Below are 17772 nucleotides of genomic sequence, written 5' to 3'. Positions count from 1 at the left end.
ATACATTTTTTGCATACCACAGTCCTGATATATGTTTTATGCCTGAATCATGTAGCATGAGTATGCATGGCACAATAAAAAATAAAGAAAAGGATATGCGATTCCTGATTTTTACAGCAACTAGAAGTTGCCAGCATTGCTCAGCACCACTGAGTATCGGGATGCTAGCAACTTGTACTGTTTGCAGGCAGGAAGGAGCGTGACACTGGGTCCGGGGTTCGATAAGGGTCAGTATTATTACTCTGAAACTCTGAAAGCTACAGACTTATTATGCCACTTTAACAGAGAGCAGTTCTGTCACACTGGTGCCTTTTCAGTTATTATGAAGTATGAGTCCCAGCAGGCTATTATAGGATTCTGGCAACTGTAGCTCATCTCAGCTGGAGGGAATTGAACGTGACATTCCTTTCCTTGGTGCTTGTGAGAGCTGAAATGTGTACCTAGATTTATCTTCACTCTGCATATTAATAGCTTGGCATAACTTAAGGAGACGAAAACTCTTCCCAAAATTCTTCCATATATCTAATGCTCCAAAGTTGGAAGCCTAAGTATTAAAAGAAATGCAAAAAGCTTCTCTGGTGATTATTAGAAGTACAGACCTAGTGCTTTTTAGGTTACAATCCCCTAACCAAACAACAGGAAGCCATGCATACTCAGAAAAGACAGGATTCTCAATGGAGAATATCTCTTTTAGTAATGTCACCACTAGCCCTGGAGATTTGAGAGCAAGTTCTACTGAACAGTATTGTTCTTGCTGGACAACAGGTCCCAGCATTAATTAATAATTGAAAATATGTCAGAGTATGCTGGGAGCTGTAGTCGAGAAATATTTTGATGGATATGGCAATGTTCAGATCCTTCTTACGCTGACCACAGCTGGGTATTAGATATTCCATGGCTCAAAAAAGCAGCAGAAAATACATTTAGAAATCTTGGTGGCTGCCGTCACCCTGCAGCCACGCCATTAGGTTATGTGAGACACTTGTTGGGAAATGCTATAGGTGGTGTATTACCTTTTAAACAGCAGCACTCCTATTCATATCATAAACTACAGTCAGTGATGCAAAATGATGCACCGACATACAATATGGGATCTAGCTGAATACAAGTTGCTGTGCATGCTTTTTTATTTATTAAAATGTTATGTGTTTTATATTTAAAACAAGGTGTAATGTCTAGGAATGGTGTAATGTTTACATCTTTGTTCCTCTCCACTCCCCCTTACGAATATAGTATATTAAAGAACCGTATGACATTTTTCCCTTGGTACAATGAACTAGTTAAAATGCCTTGAACTTTGTGAAAGAAAGAATGTTGGTTTATATGAAGCTGCCCGTGTCCATCAGAATCATCTCTAATCTGCCTGGCCCTGCTATCAACCAAGTGTGATTTGTTTAGAATTCCAACACAATTTTGCTATGCTTTTTAAATTGGTTTGAGTTCAACCTGAAAACTGTTCCAATAAATAAAATGTCCTTGTCAGATATTATTATTCATTGTACTTCACATGGATCACCTGACAAGTTCGGGAAGTACAGAAAGAAATGCAGCACTGGTTTTGTATAAACAACAGGGACACTCTTAGGGGCACATTTACTAACCCATGAACGGGCCGAATGCGTCCAATTGCGTTTTTTTCGTAATGATCGGTATTTTGCGATTTTTCGGAAAATTGTCCCGACTTTTTCGTAGCCATTCCGAAAGTTGCGCAAAATCTGTCGATTTTTTCGTAGTGTTAAAACTTGCGCGAAAAGTCGCGCCTTTTTTGTAGACATTCCGAAAGTTGCGATTTTTTCGTAGCGTTAAAAAGTCGCGACTTTTTCGCAGCTTTCGTGCCGAGTACGAAACATTCGGATTCATTCAAGCTTCAGTATGGTGACTTTTCTTGGTTGGAGCTGCAGGGTGCCATTGAGTCCTATGGGAGGCTTCCAAAATCATGCTAAGTCTGAAAGTTTCGCCCGCCGCTTACGAGCGTTCAATATGAAAAAGTTGCGACAAGATACGAGCGAATTGCAATGGCTACGAAAAACTCGCGTTTTTCGCGCAAGTCGTAATGGCTACGAAAAACTCGCGTTTTTTCGCGCAAATCATATTGGTAACGAAAAAGTCGTAAAGGCGCTGAAAAAATCGCAAAAAATACGAAAAAGTCGCAAAATGTTCGTTTTCCAATCGGAATTTTTCCAATTCGGATTCGGATTTGTGGGTTAGTAAATGTGCCCCTTAGTGAGCACAGATCTCATCTATACTATTTCCCCGTTTCCTTCTGTTCTCATTGCATAGAACCCTCAGAAGAAGAAAAGTCACGCTACAAGGACCCCTAATTCCTAAGGTCCAAATAAACACATTTTAAAACCATCCAAGTCATCCCCCTCCCATGTCCTTCTTCGTGATTTGTTTAAAATACTCAGTATCTTTATTACTATTATACATTTTAATTTACATTTCCCAGCATAGAATTATATCTACAGCCTGCTGCCCCTACTTACTGCTAGTTATTGAGTCATTTGTCAAACAAAAAGATTGAACCAAAAAGATTGAGTGACAGAGTGTATAACTCAGGGAATAGTCCTAAATCGGGGGTACTTAATATCTCACATTTAGGGATAGCTTCTCAGTTACATATTGATTAATTTAGAAGAAATGCAACAGAATGGATTATACCTTTAACCACCATGCTTCATCTGCCAATTGCCTGGTTGTAGTTCGGAGGTCTATGGAACCTCTTAAAGGAGAACTAAACCTTAAAAATGAATATGGCTTAAAATGCCATAGTTTATATACTGTACTTACTGCACCAGCCTGAAGATTCTGCATCTCAATAGCAGCAATCATCTAGACCTTCAAACTTGTTGCAGGAGCTCCTCATGTCTGCGACATTCACATGCTCAGTGTGCTCTGAGCAGCTTTTGAGAATCTATGCTTAGAGGTTGTTGCAAATAATTCATCAGAAAATTACATTTGTATATCATATAAGCAGATGCTTTAGGGCTCATTATTAAATTCTGATGTTAGTTGCGCTGGTTTCTGAGCTGCCATGTAGTAATTAACTGTATTAATTACTAGCCTTATATCATGACATTTCTATTCTATACATACAGTATATTGTGTGTCAGTCCCTAAGCTCAGTAAGTGACAGCGGCACAGAGCATGTGCAGTGAATAAACAGGAAAGAAGATGGGGAGCTACTGGGGCATCTTTGGGGGCACAGATCTTTCCTGCTAAAGGGCTGTGGTTGCCCTGGGCTAGTAAAGAACCGGAAAGCATAAAGTACAACATTTCTGCCCTACTTCTTTAGTTAGGCTTTAGTTCTCCTTTAAAGCCTAGGGGCTCATGGTCAGCACCTTAGGTTGATTTAATGAATACTATATATCAACACTAATTAATGCTAGGAATGAAAGGGACCCAATGCAAAGGAAGACAAGCATGTAATGTATCCCCTGCAGATACAAACATGTATTATTCTAATCTCATCCAGTTTAGCTGAAGCAACTGCTCCAACAAGTGCATGGCTCACATCATTAATTTTATTTTTCCATAAGCCCCCCTGGGAATGAAATGGAAAAGTTGACAACTGAGTCCACAGATTGCCAAGAGGGCTGGTGGCACCTTTTTCTCATATTATGTAGTCTGCCAGATGGAATAGCTATCATATTATAAATGGTTTGCCCACATATTGGCTATAAAAAAGTGTTTCACATCCAGAACAATAATTTACCAAGTTAATTTCCCAACAATTATAATCCTATTTCTGCAAGTGTTGCTCGCAGTCAGTAGCTATGGTCATTCTTTTAATGTGAGAAGTTCTTTTCCCCAGGCTACAGTTGTTTTTATAGATTGTATCTATCATTATTGCTTTTAATATAGAAGTATTGTTTTAGTTTATACAGAACCTCCTCTATTTCATGTTTGGGTCCTAAGGCTAACCTCATATCTTTCTTCCTTCCTCCTCCTTTTATTGTAATTTTATTTTACCCTGATTAAAAGTAGAATTATGATGGGATGAGTTTTATATCTGGAACAAATGGGTGTAATCATCCGCCAAATCCATACAGCAGCAGGCTCCACAAGCAGACAGACCTACGTATATCATATTTCTTTACAACTTGGATAGATTTTCCACATTCTGCTAAAATGATTACTTGCTGAATCTGAGGCTACAAAATGTCTGTCAGATGGCTTTCCAATTACATATTGCAAGTTAAATTGGTGATAATTTACATTTATGTTGCGTTAGACATTAAGTACGATAACATTTTGTTCTGTTGCAAATAAATTAAAATGGGACAGTTTGTTGAATGATCAGGGGAGGGTTGGAGTACATAGAGCATGTACTATGGGCATTGCCTTTACAAAGTAGTGCATGCCATGAGCTGAATTTGCAGAAGCTGTTTCTGCCTATTCTGCTCTATTGTAGTAGTTCTTCCATCTGCTCTGGCATCATTCATTATGTTTTTCAAAATAGCTGGAGAGGGTTTACAGCTGTTTATGTGGAAGTGCACATTTATATAGTGTTACTTGTATACTCGGCTATGTTCATTTTTACAAAGCATAAATAGTAAAAACAGGGGGATCAAGCACTGCAAGCAAAGCAAATATATATAGTTAAAAAGACACAAAATACACGGTAGAAATTTAGGAAGTAGAAGACCCTGGTCCTGTAGATCATGCAGTCTAAGTAACGAAAGCTGGGCATACATGTAAAGGCTTTGTGGTGGGCAATATCACACAGATCTGACCATCTGGCGAAAGGGCCAAATGACAGTGATGGTTTGCAGGCCATGGGGAAGGGGGTGGGGGGCAAGCATCAATGGACCGATGCGGTCCCAGTTCTGGCAGGATTGTAAAACCTGCCTGATCGACATCTGGCCATTTTTTTAGTTATTGGTTGATAGGCCTGTTGGAGGGTCATATACATGAACAGATTAGCTGCCAACTTGGGCTAAGTCCCCATGTATGGCCATCTTTAAAGTCACAAATTGAAAGGAGATAAGTGTAGCTATTTACAATGGATAGGGCATTAGTCTGTAAGCTCCAAAATTATGGTAGTGTTTTAGGTAGTAGTTTGTATTTTGTTTTGAAGGGCTCAGGATATGTCCCTTACATAGAAATTCAGAGATGAAAGTCCAGATAAGGAACTTGCAAGACAGAAAGGTTTAAGCAGACATCAAATGGAGGGTAGTATGAAAAGGCAGTGGCCTTGAGAGGAACAGAGGAGAAATTGAGGATCACATAGAAACACAAGTGAAGAGATGTGGTGAAGTGAACTGATGGTATTTAAAGGTTAGAAGGGGCATTTTGTAAGTTATACCTTGTTTAACAGGGAACCACAATATACAACAGTGGAGGATCGAGTCCTCTCTTGGGTGAGATGAGAAGGACGGATCTAAAGAGTTTAAGACTCTAGGGGGAGATCAATTCTGAAAAGCTTTTACAAAACAGGTTGCAGTAGTCTAGGCAGGATAGACTGAGGGTATGAATAAATATTTTAGCTGCATTAATTCATTTTGGAGACATAGCAATCATTTGGGGTTTATTTAATTTTTTTAGTTTTTATATAGTTTTTTATAGTTTTTTTTAGCAGACTTTGAATATGGTGATCCAAATTATGGAAATGTCTCTTCTGTGGGGAAACCCAGGTCCTAAGCATTACAGATAATATATTCTATACTTGTACTATAAATGAAAAAGTAGCTCTGAAACTGAGTTCTGTTTTTGTTAGGTTCAGTTTTTAGATGCTCTAAATTCAGCTTGGTAGAGATAGCCAAGTGTCAGTTTGAGATCATGGTTTGAATGCCAGTGGTTAGTGAAAGGTCATCTAAATATATCTGGGCATATTAATCATAATTAAAGTCATGGATGGGGTCTCCCTAAAAGAAAACAGATGACCACATACAGAGGCACATTGACACTAAGATGAGTAAAAAAAATGTCTTAAACACAAGAGACAGAAAATGTAGGATCACAAATAACAGCAGTATGGAGATCAGAATGAGATGGTAAACAAAATAATAAAGATTGGAATAGAAAAGTGTCATTTGGTCTTTGCGATTAGGATATCATTTACAGTAGATTCAGTAGAGGGTAATTTGCAGGTACAGTGAATCTTGTATATACACGTATCCTGCTGGCTATGAAAAGCAAGATGTGCCAACATTGTGTATGATGCAGCATTCTATTAGATTTAAGGTATCTGCAACACAGAAATGCTTAATTGGAGCTCACTGAGCCTCAAACAAGAAAGAAGCTCTACCTAAGTATGACAAAACAAGAATGGTAAATTATCTAAAGGATTCTCACTGACTGTTTTAAAGCATAATAAAGGATAAGACACAATTAAAGTTATGCTATAGCACTTACAGAGACCTGTTTGGTTTCTGAAGTAGCTGCTAAAAGTTACAAAAGATCAACCAGGCATAGGTAATATACTGTGACTGTTGCAGCCCATAGGGCTTGTTAGTCTATTTATGTCTTTATGTTTTATTTATATACTTTTTTTAATGTTTTTATTTTTGGATCTTTATTTTAAACAGAACATTAAGAAAGGACACGAGAAGAAAAAATAATTGTCTTACATCTGGTTTCAGATAATCAAACAGCCAAGCCATTGATTGTTTTAGGTCTGCTTGAGGTAATTGAGAGGCAGTATAATGATCTGGGCTTATTCACACGGGGTACACTACCCCATTTACTCTGTGTCAGGTAATGACAGCTATGGACCCCAAATTGCAATAAATATATCCGGGCATCCCTTGGCCATATACACTGCTTTCTGCAGGGAAAGGACCTTGTTTATAGTCTTTTTTCACCATGCCAGGGTTGGTGGTCTGGTCTCTTTTCCATATGGAAGCAATCCCAGAAAATGTGATAGATAGGTCCCACCTCAACTCCACATTTGTAATATCTGGCGTGCCCAGGTATATTTTGGCCAGCCTGTAGGGAGTCAGGTATACTCCGTGGAGGAATTTTATCTGAATTAGCCTGTCGCTGTTGGATATTGTAAGTTTCCGGTACTGGCTCCAATATTCCCTTCCAGGCTTCCTTATCTATTGCAGAATCTCTGATGCTCACTTCAAATGGAGCCTTTCCAGGTTTTTGAAGGATCGCATATATTAGGGTGACAGTTTTTAATAGTTTGGGCTGTTGGAGGTAGTGTTCCAGTGTGCTTTGGGATATGTCTACAGATCTAGTTGGGAACTGGGCCTGGAAGGCATGCCATAGCTGGATATAGTGAAATAGCATGTTTGGTGGTAGTTGGTCTTCAGTTTTCAGCTCTAGAAAGGGTCCCTCATGGTCTGTTTGTCAGAGATATTTAACATATGCAAGCCTCTGGCTCGTAAGGAAATGGGGGAGTTTGTTGTTTCCCCATAGGTACCCAGGGGGGATACCCAGCGACCAGGAGATTCATATATTTTTAATGTTATAGGTAATTACTAATGAGATACTATTTGGAGTATACTTGAGAGTTGTGACCCATCCATGGCCAATTGTTGAGATTAATCAGTTACTTTCAAGTCCAGGCAGAAGTTACATTGCCCACCAGCAGGAAATGACAATTTATGATTGTGAAATATATAATTGCATCATGGTGCATGATATGATACTGCATATCCAAGTCCTCGTACTACATATGGTAAAATTAAGCATTTTAGGGTGTTTCTTTTACTCAAATAGCAAAGATTTCAGTACTACATTTTAGATGCTATATGGAAATGTTATTTTTATAATGGCACTGCATATTTTTACCACTACAATACTTTTACCTCTTTATCCTCTGGCCATTGTCTCCAATAAATACTGCTTATTTTGTCCTTATTCTCTAAAATGCTCTCTTTTGTGTAACCTCTCCCTTTTGTGACTTTTAACAGAAAATAAAATCAGTATGAAGTGTGCTCGGTTGATATCTCACAGCACAACTCACCACTACACTATGGGGTCTATTGATGATGCAGTGTAAAAAAAAAAAAAAGGAGACAATATATACTACACATCACCAGTCATCACGGTGTACTAACCAAGCTGTGTATTGATTTTCGGTGACCGCGTATGGTGTTCACATATAACAATTTTTTCCGCCTCAACATAGTTGGAACTTGAATTTTTCCCATTGACTTTAATGGATTATGATTTGAAATGGAATAAAATAATGGTGTAAAATCTGGTGGTATGGCAGCGAAATATAAATCACACAGCTTGATAAATTTGCCATTTATTGTATTCAACTTTTTACACGTGTTTCTGGCGTTAATTTTGGATCGGATCGTCAATACGATCTTATCATGACTAATACGATTTTTTCGGAAGCATTTTCATGATATTTGCGATCTTCAGAAATTTTCGTTTCCAACCCAAATTTTTCCCATTCGGGATTCAAACTCGTGTTTTGATAAATCTGCTCCTATGAGTCAGCTTCCTGCTGATTGGCTCAGATCCACATTCTTAAGGGGGGGGAGTGAGTTCTTAGCATTTTTGAGGGAGGGGGGAGCAGCAGAGAGGAGAGAGCTGAAAGCTGTGTGTCTCTGGCTGAGGAAAACTGACACAACTAATCTTTTTACAGAGAAGTCAGTGCAGCATTTCTGTGAGTGTTTATGGCTGTATTTACATAGACCTTTCTGATAAAGCTTACTTAGTTTTTACCTTTCCTTCTCCTTTAATGCCAATTATTAGCATCATTTGTGTCTCTCTAATAGCATTGATGTCCCTAGGACATAAGATGGATGCCCTTTAGCAGAACATATGGTACAGTATGTCCAACCAACAGGAGGCATTTACATCCATCCAAGCTGTTTTTCAGGTCAATGTTGTTATTGCCGTGCATAAAATATGTTCCTTTGAAATACATTTAACATACTAATACCATAAATATGTGCACAACGTTGCATATTAAATAGCTCTATAAATAAAATAAAATAAGTAGTTTGAACGCAGTTCAGTTACCCCACATGGGGTTTTTTCATTAACACTGTTACTGGTATTCAAAGAGCATGTGGTATGTTCTTCCCCATGTTATGATTATCCAGACCTTTGTTGCTTTTTATATTGCATCTGTCACAACAAACTTGTATGTTTTACTGATTTCTTTTACTTAGTCTCCACCATTCATCATCTTTTGTTTGAAGCCTCCTCATTTTCCTATGAGGCAGAGATGCAGAGTGGTATGTTAATACCAGCCTACTTTTGACTTTTATCTCAGACTCTCATTGATTCATTTGGTTTCTGTACAGCTACTACATTGCAGCTAAAGTGCTCTCTAATGATGTCTTTTACTGCTTTGTAGATGTACAGTTTATTACATATATGAACCGATGATGCCAGGGAACAGTAATATATTAGAAATTGCTATGTAATTTTGGAGTTCTAAGCCATGCCATGCCTTCAGTTTCATTCTGTAAGATAATACTTATGTTTCTAGGACATTTATTCTTGCATGTGTTTTTGCATTGTTTATTATAAACACAAATCAATAAACGATTTCTGTAATTAGGTGGAATGTTAATGTTTCGAGGATAGGTAAAGGACTAAGTACTAAGTCAAAAAATGTTAATTGTTTTCACTTTGTAAAGTTTGAATATATTAATCTATATAACTGTTATCTGCTAAATAAACTTTTCCTGCCGCCCCCCCCTTCCCCTGTTTTAACTTGAATGGCTGCCCCCATGGCTAATGTTACTGAATAGTGATGAGCGAAACATGGCTACTGCATGACTTCATCGATGCAACTGCAACTTTTTCCTTTCCTTTCTACAACTTTTTGTCATGGCAAATTTTGCAGCAGTCTCACTAAATAATTTGCTAAAGTGCGGAATTTTGCTGCCCATCAGTATTGCTAAAACAAACACACCAGTTTTACCAGTGCAGGGCAACAAAAAACTATATTTAAAGTACTTCAAAACATCTTTATTTTTTGGTGTTACTGTTTTCCTAAGTAGAATTTGTTTGACTAAATATTTACTTGCCTATTAACCCTTTTTTCAAGAAATTTACTAGATAAGTATTTCCATCATAAATTATATTCCTTTGAGGGCCTTTCTAGTTTATATTGATATTTCATTTAGGCAGCGACAGGGTCCCTGCAGATATTGTAGCTTTTACAATCAATACTAAAAGGAGTTAAAGGAGAAGGAAAGGTAAAAACTAAGTAAGCTTTATCAGAAAGGTCTATGTAAATACAGCCATAAGCACTCACAGAAATGCTGCACTGAGTACTCCGTCAAAAGATTTGTTGTCTCTCTGTTTTGTTGCCAGAAACATGCAGCTCTCTCCTGTCTCCCATCTCCTGCTCCCCTCCCTGCTAAGAACTCATTCCCCCCCCCTTAGGAATGTGGATCTGAGCCAATCAGCATAGTCTTGTTTAGTTACATGCATTCTTTCGTACTTTGATTCACTTACTTTTAGAAGATTTGTTTATAGTACTTTGAGCCACAGTTTGTACATTTTGTATTTGTACTAAGAGCTAGGGGAGACGCAGAGCATATTCAACAGAAGATCCAACTGTAAAGGGTGAATATACTTTCTCATGCCAAAAGCATAACTCAACAGAGGATCACACTGTGAAGGGTGAATATATTTCTCCTCTCCAACGATATGATAAAGAGGAAAAAAAATGTAAATAGTGTAACACATTTTTTATAAATGGACTTTTAAATTACATTACTCACATTTGTGAGTAAATTGTGTTACACTATATACATTTTCTTTCCTCTTTATCGTATAGTTGGAGAGGAGAAGTATGTATATTCACCCTTCACAGTTGGATCTTCTGTTGAGTTATCTTTTTGGCATGAGAATGGTTAAATTCTGGTGAGTCTGGTGAGTGCGCATACTTACCTAACCAGCCGGGTGGAGGTTTTACAGTTGCACCAAGCATTTCAAATTATTTTTGATGTGTTATATACTCACGTAGGGTGTCATATTTTGCATCTAACATATTGGACTTAGTTTTATCTTTCATGCGCTTCCTACATATTTATTTTGGATATGTTTTAATAAATGTTTAACTGTAGGTAATTGATTTGTATTATCTGTTTAACTGTAGGTAATTGATTTGTACTAGAATCTAATAGCCTTTTTTTTAACCAAGATCGGGGTAGCTAGTTTTTTGTGAGAATATTTCAAATAGTTTATATTATAATTCCTAATTACACTGTACAGTTCTAAAGGAAACACTGAAGGTTTAGAAATTAACAGTAATAATCATCATTGCTCCTGCCTTGTTGAAGAGCATGGGGTGTCTTTAATATAATAGTTAATGAGACTGAGATTATTTACCTTATTCCTAGAGAGCACGCTTGCATAGTGCTTAATGTGACTGCCAATTTCTATTGTATCTTTTTGATTCTCAAATGCATTGTTTGGTTCCCCCAGGTGCTGGTATTTGCCATTGCAAATGATTTGGAGTGCATCCCGGGATTCCAACAGAAGATATTCTATGTAGAGCAGCCATCAGAATTTACAGAGGATCAACTTGTTTTGAATGGTAGGCAATTATATTTATTTGAAAAATGTTAATTGATTATAGATAATTTAAAAATGTATGACTTTTCAAATTTCAGTTAAATAAATTCAGTTAATTCTGATTAGAATAATGTGGATTTTCATGGCTGTGCTCTTTTTTTCATTAGAATATTGTTAATGCAATTTTCAGAATTGTTCTTTGTTCTATCCTTTGCCTGTAGCATGCTCAGTGCTACTGATCTAATTCAATTCTTTTTCTAGAACGTTAAAAGGATAGTACCATTAAGAAATAAAAAAAGCTATATGCATTTTATATCAGGGGCAGGCTGAGCCGACCGGGCGCCCTAGGCAACCCGGTCGGCCACCTCGCCCCTGCACCTGCACTATCGCATCGCGGGGGGTGTGCGAGATGCGAACCGATAGTTCATTACCCCTGCTGCGTAATGACAAGTGGCGGGGGCAATGAAACCAGAGCACAGCACAGACTAGGGGTGGGCAGGAGAGGCTCCTGCCTGGCGCCCCCCAATCGTTGTGCTCTAGGCAGCTGCCTCTTCTGCCTACCCCTACTTCAGGCCCTGTTTTATATAGAATATGCCTACTAATGGATTTTTCTTTCACTTCATGAAGCCACAGTATCTTGATTCAAAAACAGCTTTAGGGGAGTGGAACATGGGGTGATTTGGGGTCTTCACTATCCATGACTTTGAGTAGCACAAGGTGTAAGGCAAACCCTTCCCACATCGCTACAATGGCATTAACCTGAAAGGGCTAGAGCAAGCATTTTGCTAAAATGCTGTAATGTGCACAACTTTTTTTGATGCATGCGTCTTTTTTGATGTGGCCGTGACTTATTTGACGGCTTATGTTATTTGTTGTATTGGAATCAGTCTCTACTACAAGTGTTTGGTTGCTTATTCATACAAACCACTTTCTACCTGTCATTTTCTCTGATAGGAAGTTAAAACAGTATTTTTTCTTGTCTCCTTTTAATTGAGCCATTGTCAGTAATGCTAGAATGACACAATTATAGAAGTACTGACAGGTGAACCTACTTCAGCTGAGACCTGACACAGGACAAATGGCAAAACCTTGATAATAGTTCTCCATTATGTTCTCTTAGAACTGTGACATATGTTGTAGTGTTATTATGTGTATTCTTGAAACAAAAATGGAATCTGATGTTTATAATCCTGTCTGGTGTTAGTTATCATGGTTGCAGATAAATTATATAAACTGTATTTATAAATATAGATATATTTTTCACCTACAGTTTGTAATGTGCATTAACTTTATAAAATGTAAGGTGTGCAGATTCTGAATCGGAATGTAACCTTCAAATCATTTGCATTTAAAAGGGGATGTGCAAATGTGCAAAATAATAAAAGCAGCACACAGCTATTTGCCCATCAAAAATGTTCCAAGAGCTCCATTATCTTTATTGGGACATAGAAAGCTTTTATCAGCCAAAATAAAAGTTTGTTTGTTTAAAGTATAAAATTCCATTACAACTGTCTGCATTATCATTGATTCCTTGTTTACAAAAGGCTTTAATAATGTTGAGCAGCCTATGAAAGCATATTTAGATTTGCACTGTTTTCTTCTGCAAATTATTATTATTTTTTTTTTTTTTTGCTAAAGCATCTATATTCATTAGTGGCCTTCCCACTGGTAATACAATAAACATTTAGATAAAAACATTGGTCTATAGGGCTTTCAGTTTTATAGCTTTCCAAAATGAAAATGTAAAATTTGCAGAGAGGCATTTAAATTGTTCTTTTGGCTGGGGATACATCCTTTATATGTCCAAATAAAAATCCAATCATAGGCTAAGGTAATATTACCCTTGCTTTAAAATGTAATAGAAAATGTCTACATTTCCCATGGTGGTACAGGAATAAAATCTATAATCTACCTTTAAAATAGTGGGCTTTAAGATATTATTATGCATGATGCCATTTACTCCACTTGTTCTTTAACTTGTTTTTCTGGCCATTTCCCAGCACTGCTGTGTATAGCATAGTGTTGTTAATTACAGAGGGAAGGCCCTATGCTTGGAGATTATTGCCCCTTTGCATTTGTTATGGAGCAATCATCACTGGCCTATGGCTACTTGCAGTGTTTTTTCTTTTGTAGTGAATGTGGGACCCTGAGCATTAATTACTACTTTATCCATGATTTATTTCTGCCACCGGTCTATATTAGTCTTCATCCAGAATCTAGCAACTAACTTATATTTTGTGTATCACCACATTGATGAGTCTGTTGGTGCCCATTAAAACTCTGCCTTCATTCTCCCTTGTGATATTAGTCACTGTATTTTAGGAAAGCCAAGGTGATAAAATATTACCCTAAAGAGCAAAGAGTATCAAATGTTTCTGTAAATCATGTCAGATACCTCATTACTCATTTAGTTAGCATGACATTTACTTATAGAAGAAAAATAATTTAATGACATTTGTTCCAGGGGTTTTAATGGACAATGAATAATTGAAAGAGGATTAAAAATACTATAAATTCCGCACTTATATTAATTATAAAACAAAAAAACTCAAGTTAGAAATCTACATTCCATGATTAAGCGCAGGTGCGCGAAACGCGTTGGAGGATTCTGTCACCTAGGAGGACCCGTAGTCTCTACCTCGGCTCATAGCTGTGACGTCAGCAGTAGGGACCTTTCGGCGCTGCGCCGTGTGTGGAAGCGGGTTCCTCCGACGGGGCGACCCTTTAGTAAGTTCCCGGCCGGGACCAAGGGTAACATTTGACTTTTTTGGTAAAGCACAGGGGTACTCACTGCCTATTTTACATTTATTTTTATTTGGGCTGACTCTCGAGTGGTATTAGTGCGCACTATCTTTGGAATACTTAGCATAACTATATACGCTTCAGACTAGTGCGCTTATTTAGAGATTCTACTCTCCTCTATTAGGCTTTTTCCCCTGATTGAGTTTCATTGGGGAAACATCTCAAAGATTGATCGGTTATTCACTGTGTGCCGGATTTGGCAAACAAATGCTGCTGAAGTTTTAATTACTGTGTAATTAAGGATAGGGCTTATGTGTATTATCTACATACTATATATTTCCATTTTCATACAGATGCATTCTATTTATTTACTCAATTTTTAATCTGATTGTGCTGATCTTATATTGATTCCCTAATTTTTTAACTATATTATGAACTATCATGCTGGCTATTATTGATTTATCTTAGTTCTTATAACAAATGTTGGTTTATCTGGTGTATCTATCTGGATTTTTATTATGAGGTATTATCATGTGTATATGATTTTATTGTAATTTCACTAATAAAAATATATACAATTAATTCACATATTTTGACAATTTGTTTTATGAGAGCGCCAACTCTGGTTTAAGATACAAGTTAGAAATCTACCATGGAAGAATAATGGATATTTTCATGGGGTAATAGCATAATCATTATGGTTCATTTTAAAACCATGGTCACTAAAATTCCCAGATGCCATGCTATGAATCACTTGAAGATTCAATTAATCTTCAAAATCATATTCTGCTTGTGACCTACTAGGCTGGATGCCTTGAATACATTTTATGATATGGTACAACTTTGTTTCACCCCTATATAAGCAGTAAAAAGAATAAAGTATTTTGTTCTTGTAAAGTTTAGGTTTATCAACAGTCAAGTTTTCCGCCCTGTTTGATGCTGAATACAAATGGTGTTTTTCCCACAGGAGAAATTTTCTCATACTGTATCTTGTTATATTTTTAAAGTCTTCTGCATAATCCTGTATATAACTTCCCAGTTCCCATTTTGTTTGAATCTAGAGAATACTGTCAATATGCCATGTATTATTTCATTGGTTTATTTTTAGCTGTTGGCCTGCATGAGATTATATTGAGTTGTATTTGAAAGGCCTGAAATAAGCTAAATCAGGTCAGAATACAAAAGTACCCGTATCAGCTTTGGTTAAAACAGATAATAAATCTTAATGCTGAATTATTTAATTAATACCTTCACCTCCCTGAGGTTATTCATTCTTAAGAAACTTTCAAATATGGTTTATTTTATTTCATCTTGTTCCATGCATAGATTTACATGTGATCCATCTTTAATCTCAGAGCTGTGTCAGAGCAGAAGTGACATCAAAGCACAAGATCACATCTAGCTGTATGGAACATCAGCATTCAGTAATGATACTGTACTTACTTGGTTGATGCCATCATTATTTAATGTGCTGAATAAGAATTGACAGCAATGTATTTAATCAGCTTTGGCAGCGCTAGGAATAAGGACTCAAATGTTTTTTTTTGTGACAAGATGCTTACCTGTTGCTTACTTTATGTTATGTGCTTAACTTCTGATGGATCAAAAATAGAATTTCAGAATAAAAGAACTTCTCCAACAGTGTTTGTGATGGATGGGAATATTTTTATCATTGTTCCCCCAGCTTAGAATACATTTCCAAGGCAAATTACTATAGTTTTTAAATAAATCTTGAAAAGGATGAGTTCAAGTATAAGTGGAAAATGTGACAATTTAAATAGAAGTGCCCAGCTTTCTATGCCAGTTAACATATAAATATAGCTTACAATCAGGGGCCATAGCTTGAACCACTGAGCGATAAAAATAAAAACATTGACAATTTTCCAGGTATATTAAGTAATATTAGTATTTAACTAGTACTATAACTAGTATTTATAGTAGTAACTATAGTATAGTAATTCTGTCACAGTTTTTATGGTGTTGTTTTTATTACTGTTTATATATCAAATAATTAACTCTACTATTTAAAATGTTATTCTTGAACCAATTACTGTATTTTAATATTTGTAACATTGGTGTGTAGGCAGCCACCTCCGTGCATTGTGCCTGATTCTGAGCTTTCAGAAGTAGCCAGCGCAGCATATTAGAACTGCTTTCAGGTAACCTATTGTTTCTTCTGTTTAATGTAACTGGAGGAGGTGTGGCCAGGCTTTGGTGTTTTACAGTTGAGGGCTATTCTTATATCTACCACTAGGTAGTTAATTTTGGGGGTCCCTGTTGGGCATAGGAGTATTTTTAGCAATACGGGTGTCAAGGGGCTGTTATCTTGTTACCTTCCCATTGTTTTGCTGATAGGTTTCTGGTGTGGGAAGGGAGGGGGGGATATTACGCCAACTTGCATTACTGTAGTAAAGACTGACTAAAGTTTATCAGAGCACTGTGTGGACATCTTGGAAACTTAAAAAAATGTCTAGCCCCATGTCAAAGTTCAAAATTAAATTTGTAAAAATCTGTTCGCTTCTTTGAAAAATGTATTTCAATACATGATTCTACTGGAGCAACTTTGTTCTGGGTTTAACAGCCCCAATCATGTGACCTGTGCTCTCATAAACTTCAGTCATGCCGGGGCTGCAAGTTGGAGTGAAATCACCCCCTTCCCAGCAGCCGATCAGCAGAACAATGGGAAGGCAGTAGATATCAGAATAGCACTCAACAGTAAGTAATCTAAGTCCAGCTTGGGACTCCTCCAGTTACATGGGAGTAAGAGAAACAATAGGTTTCCTGAAAGCAGTTCTATTGTGTAGCACTAGCTCCTTCTGAAAGCTCAGAATCAGGCACAATGCACTGAGATGGGTCACTTCCAGAGCTTAACATCAAAATGATGTCTGTGTGTACCAGTAAACATAAAAGAGCATAAAATACCCTCTAATCACCTCTAATACCAGTGTTTGTGTTCTGCCTTATCACACCGGATCTACATATACCCACATGGAGATTGAGGGGTATAGATACAATATATACTTATACTCCTTAAGTAGTTTTGAAGAATTACATTCTATTTTTAAAAAGTCTATTATGCATATCTAGAGAGCTTCACACTTTTTATCCGCAACTCTCCAAAACTGGAAACTTTCGAGGCAACTGACTGCAATGGAATTCACCTGCAATACAAGTCTATGAGCCAAACAGATAATCTTTCTATGCTACACCCTTCACTCTCCCAAAAAAGCACAAACATCCCTGTATGCTTAAGTGGGAAACAGACTTACAACAAGTCTTGTCTACACTTCAATGATAAAAATTAATTGCCATTACAGCAGTGGAATTTAAACAGCAAAATTCGATAAAGCATTTGGAAATATGGACAACAGGGCACATACAGGCATATGTGGTGGCATTGTCCTGCAGTAAAGGCAGCCTATATACAGTAATTACATATAAATTCTTAACTTGGAAGTTCTGCAAACTCCTGGAACTGTGCTTCTGCAGAAATATCCTACAACTCTCAATAGACATTTGCAGTGGCCCTTAAAGTGATACTGACATGAAAAAACAACTTTTTAAAATATAAATCTACAT

The 17772-nt window shown here is 37.0% G+C and overlaps 1 protein-coding gene across 1 annotated transcript in view; it reads left to right on the top strand.

The window, feature by feature from the left end:
- The window catches only part of cdh13 (cadherin 13), a 512601-nt gene that overhangs the window by 103014 nt on the left and 391815 nt on the right, over positions 1-17772 (top strand). Inside the window, 1 exon segment of the mRNA NM_001103078.1 lies at positions 11362-11473. Within this exon segment, the coding sequence (NP_001096548.1) occupies positions 11362-11473 (112 nt within the window).

This window comes from Xenopus tropicalis, chromosome 4 (assembly GCF_000004195.4).
Source record: "Xenopus tropicalis strain Nigerian chromosome 4, UCB_Xtro_10.0, whole genome shotgun sequence".
In the NCBI taxonomy this organism is placed as follows: domain Eukaryota; kingdom Metazoa; phylum Chordata; class Amphibia; order Anura; family Pipidae; genus Xenopus; species Xenopus tropicalis.
This window is presented reverse-complemented; position numbering and strand designations above follow the sequence as displayed.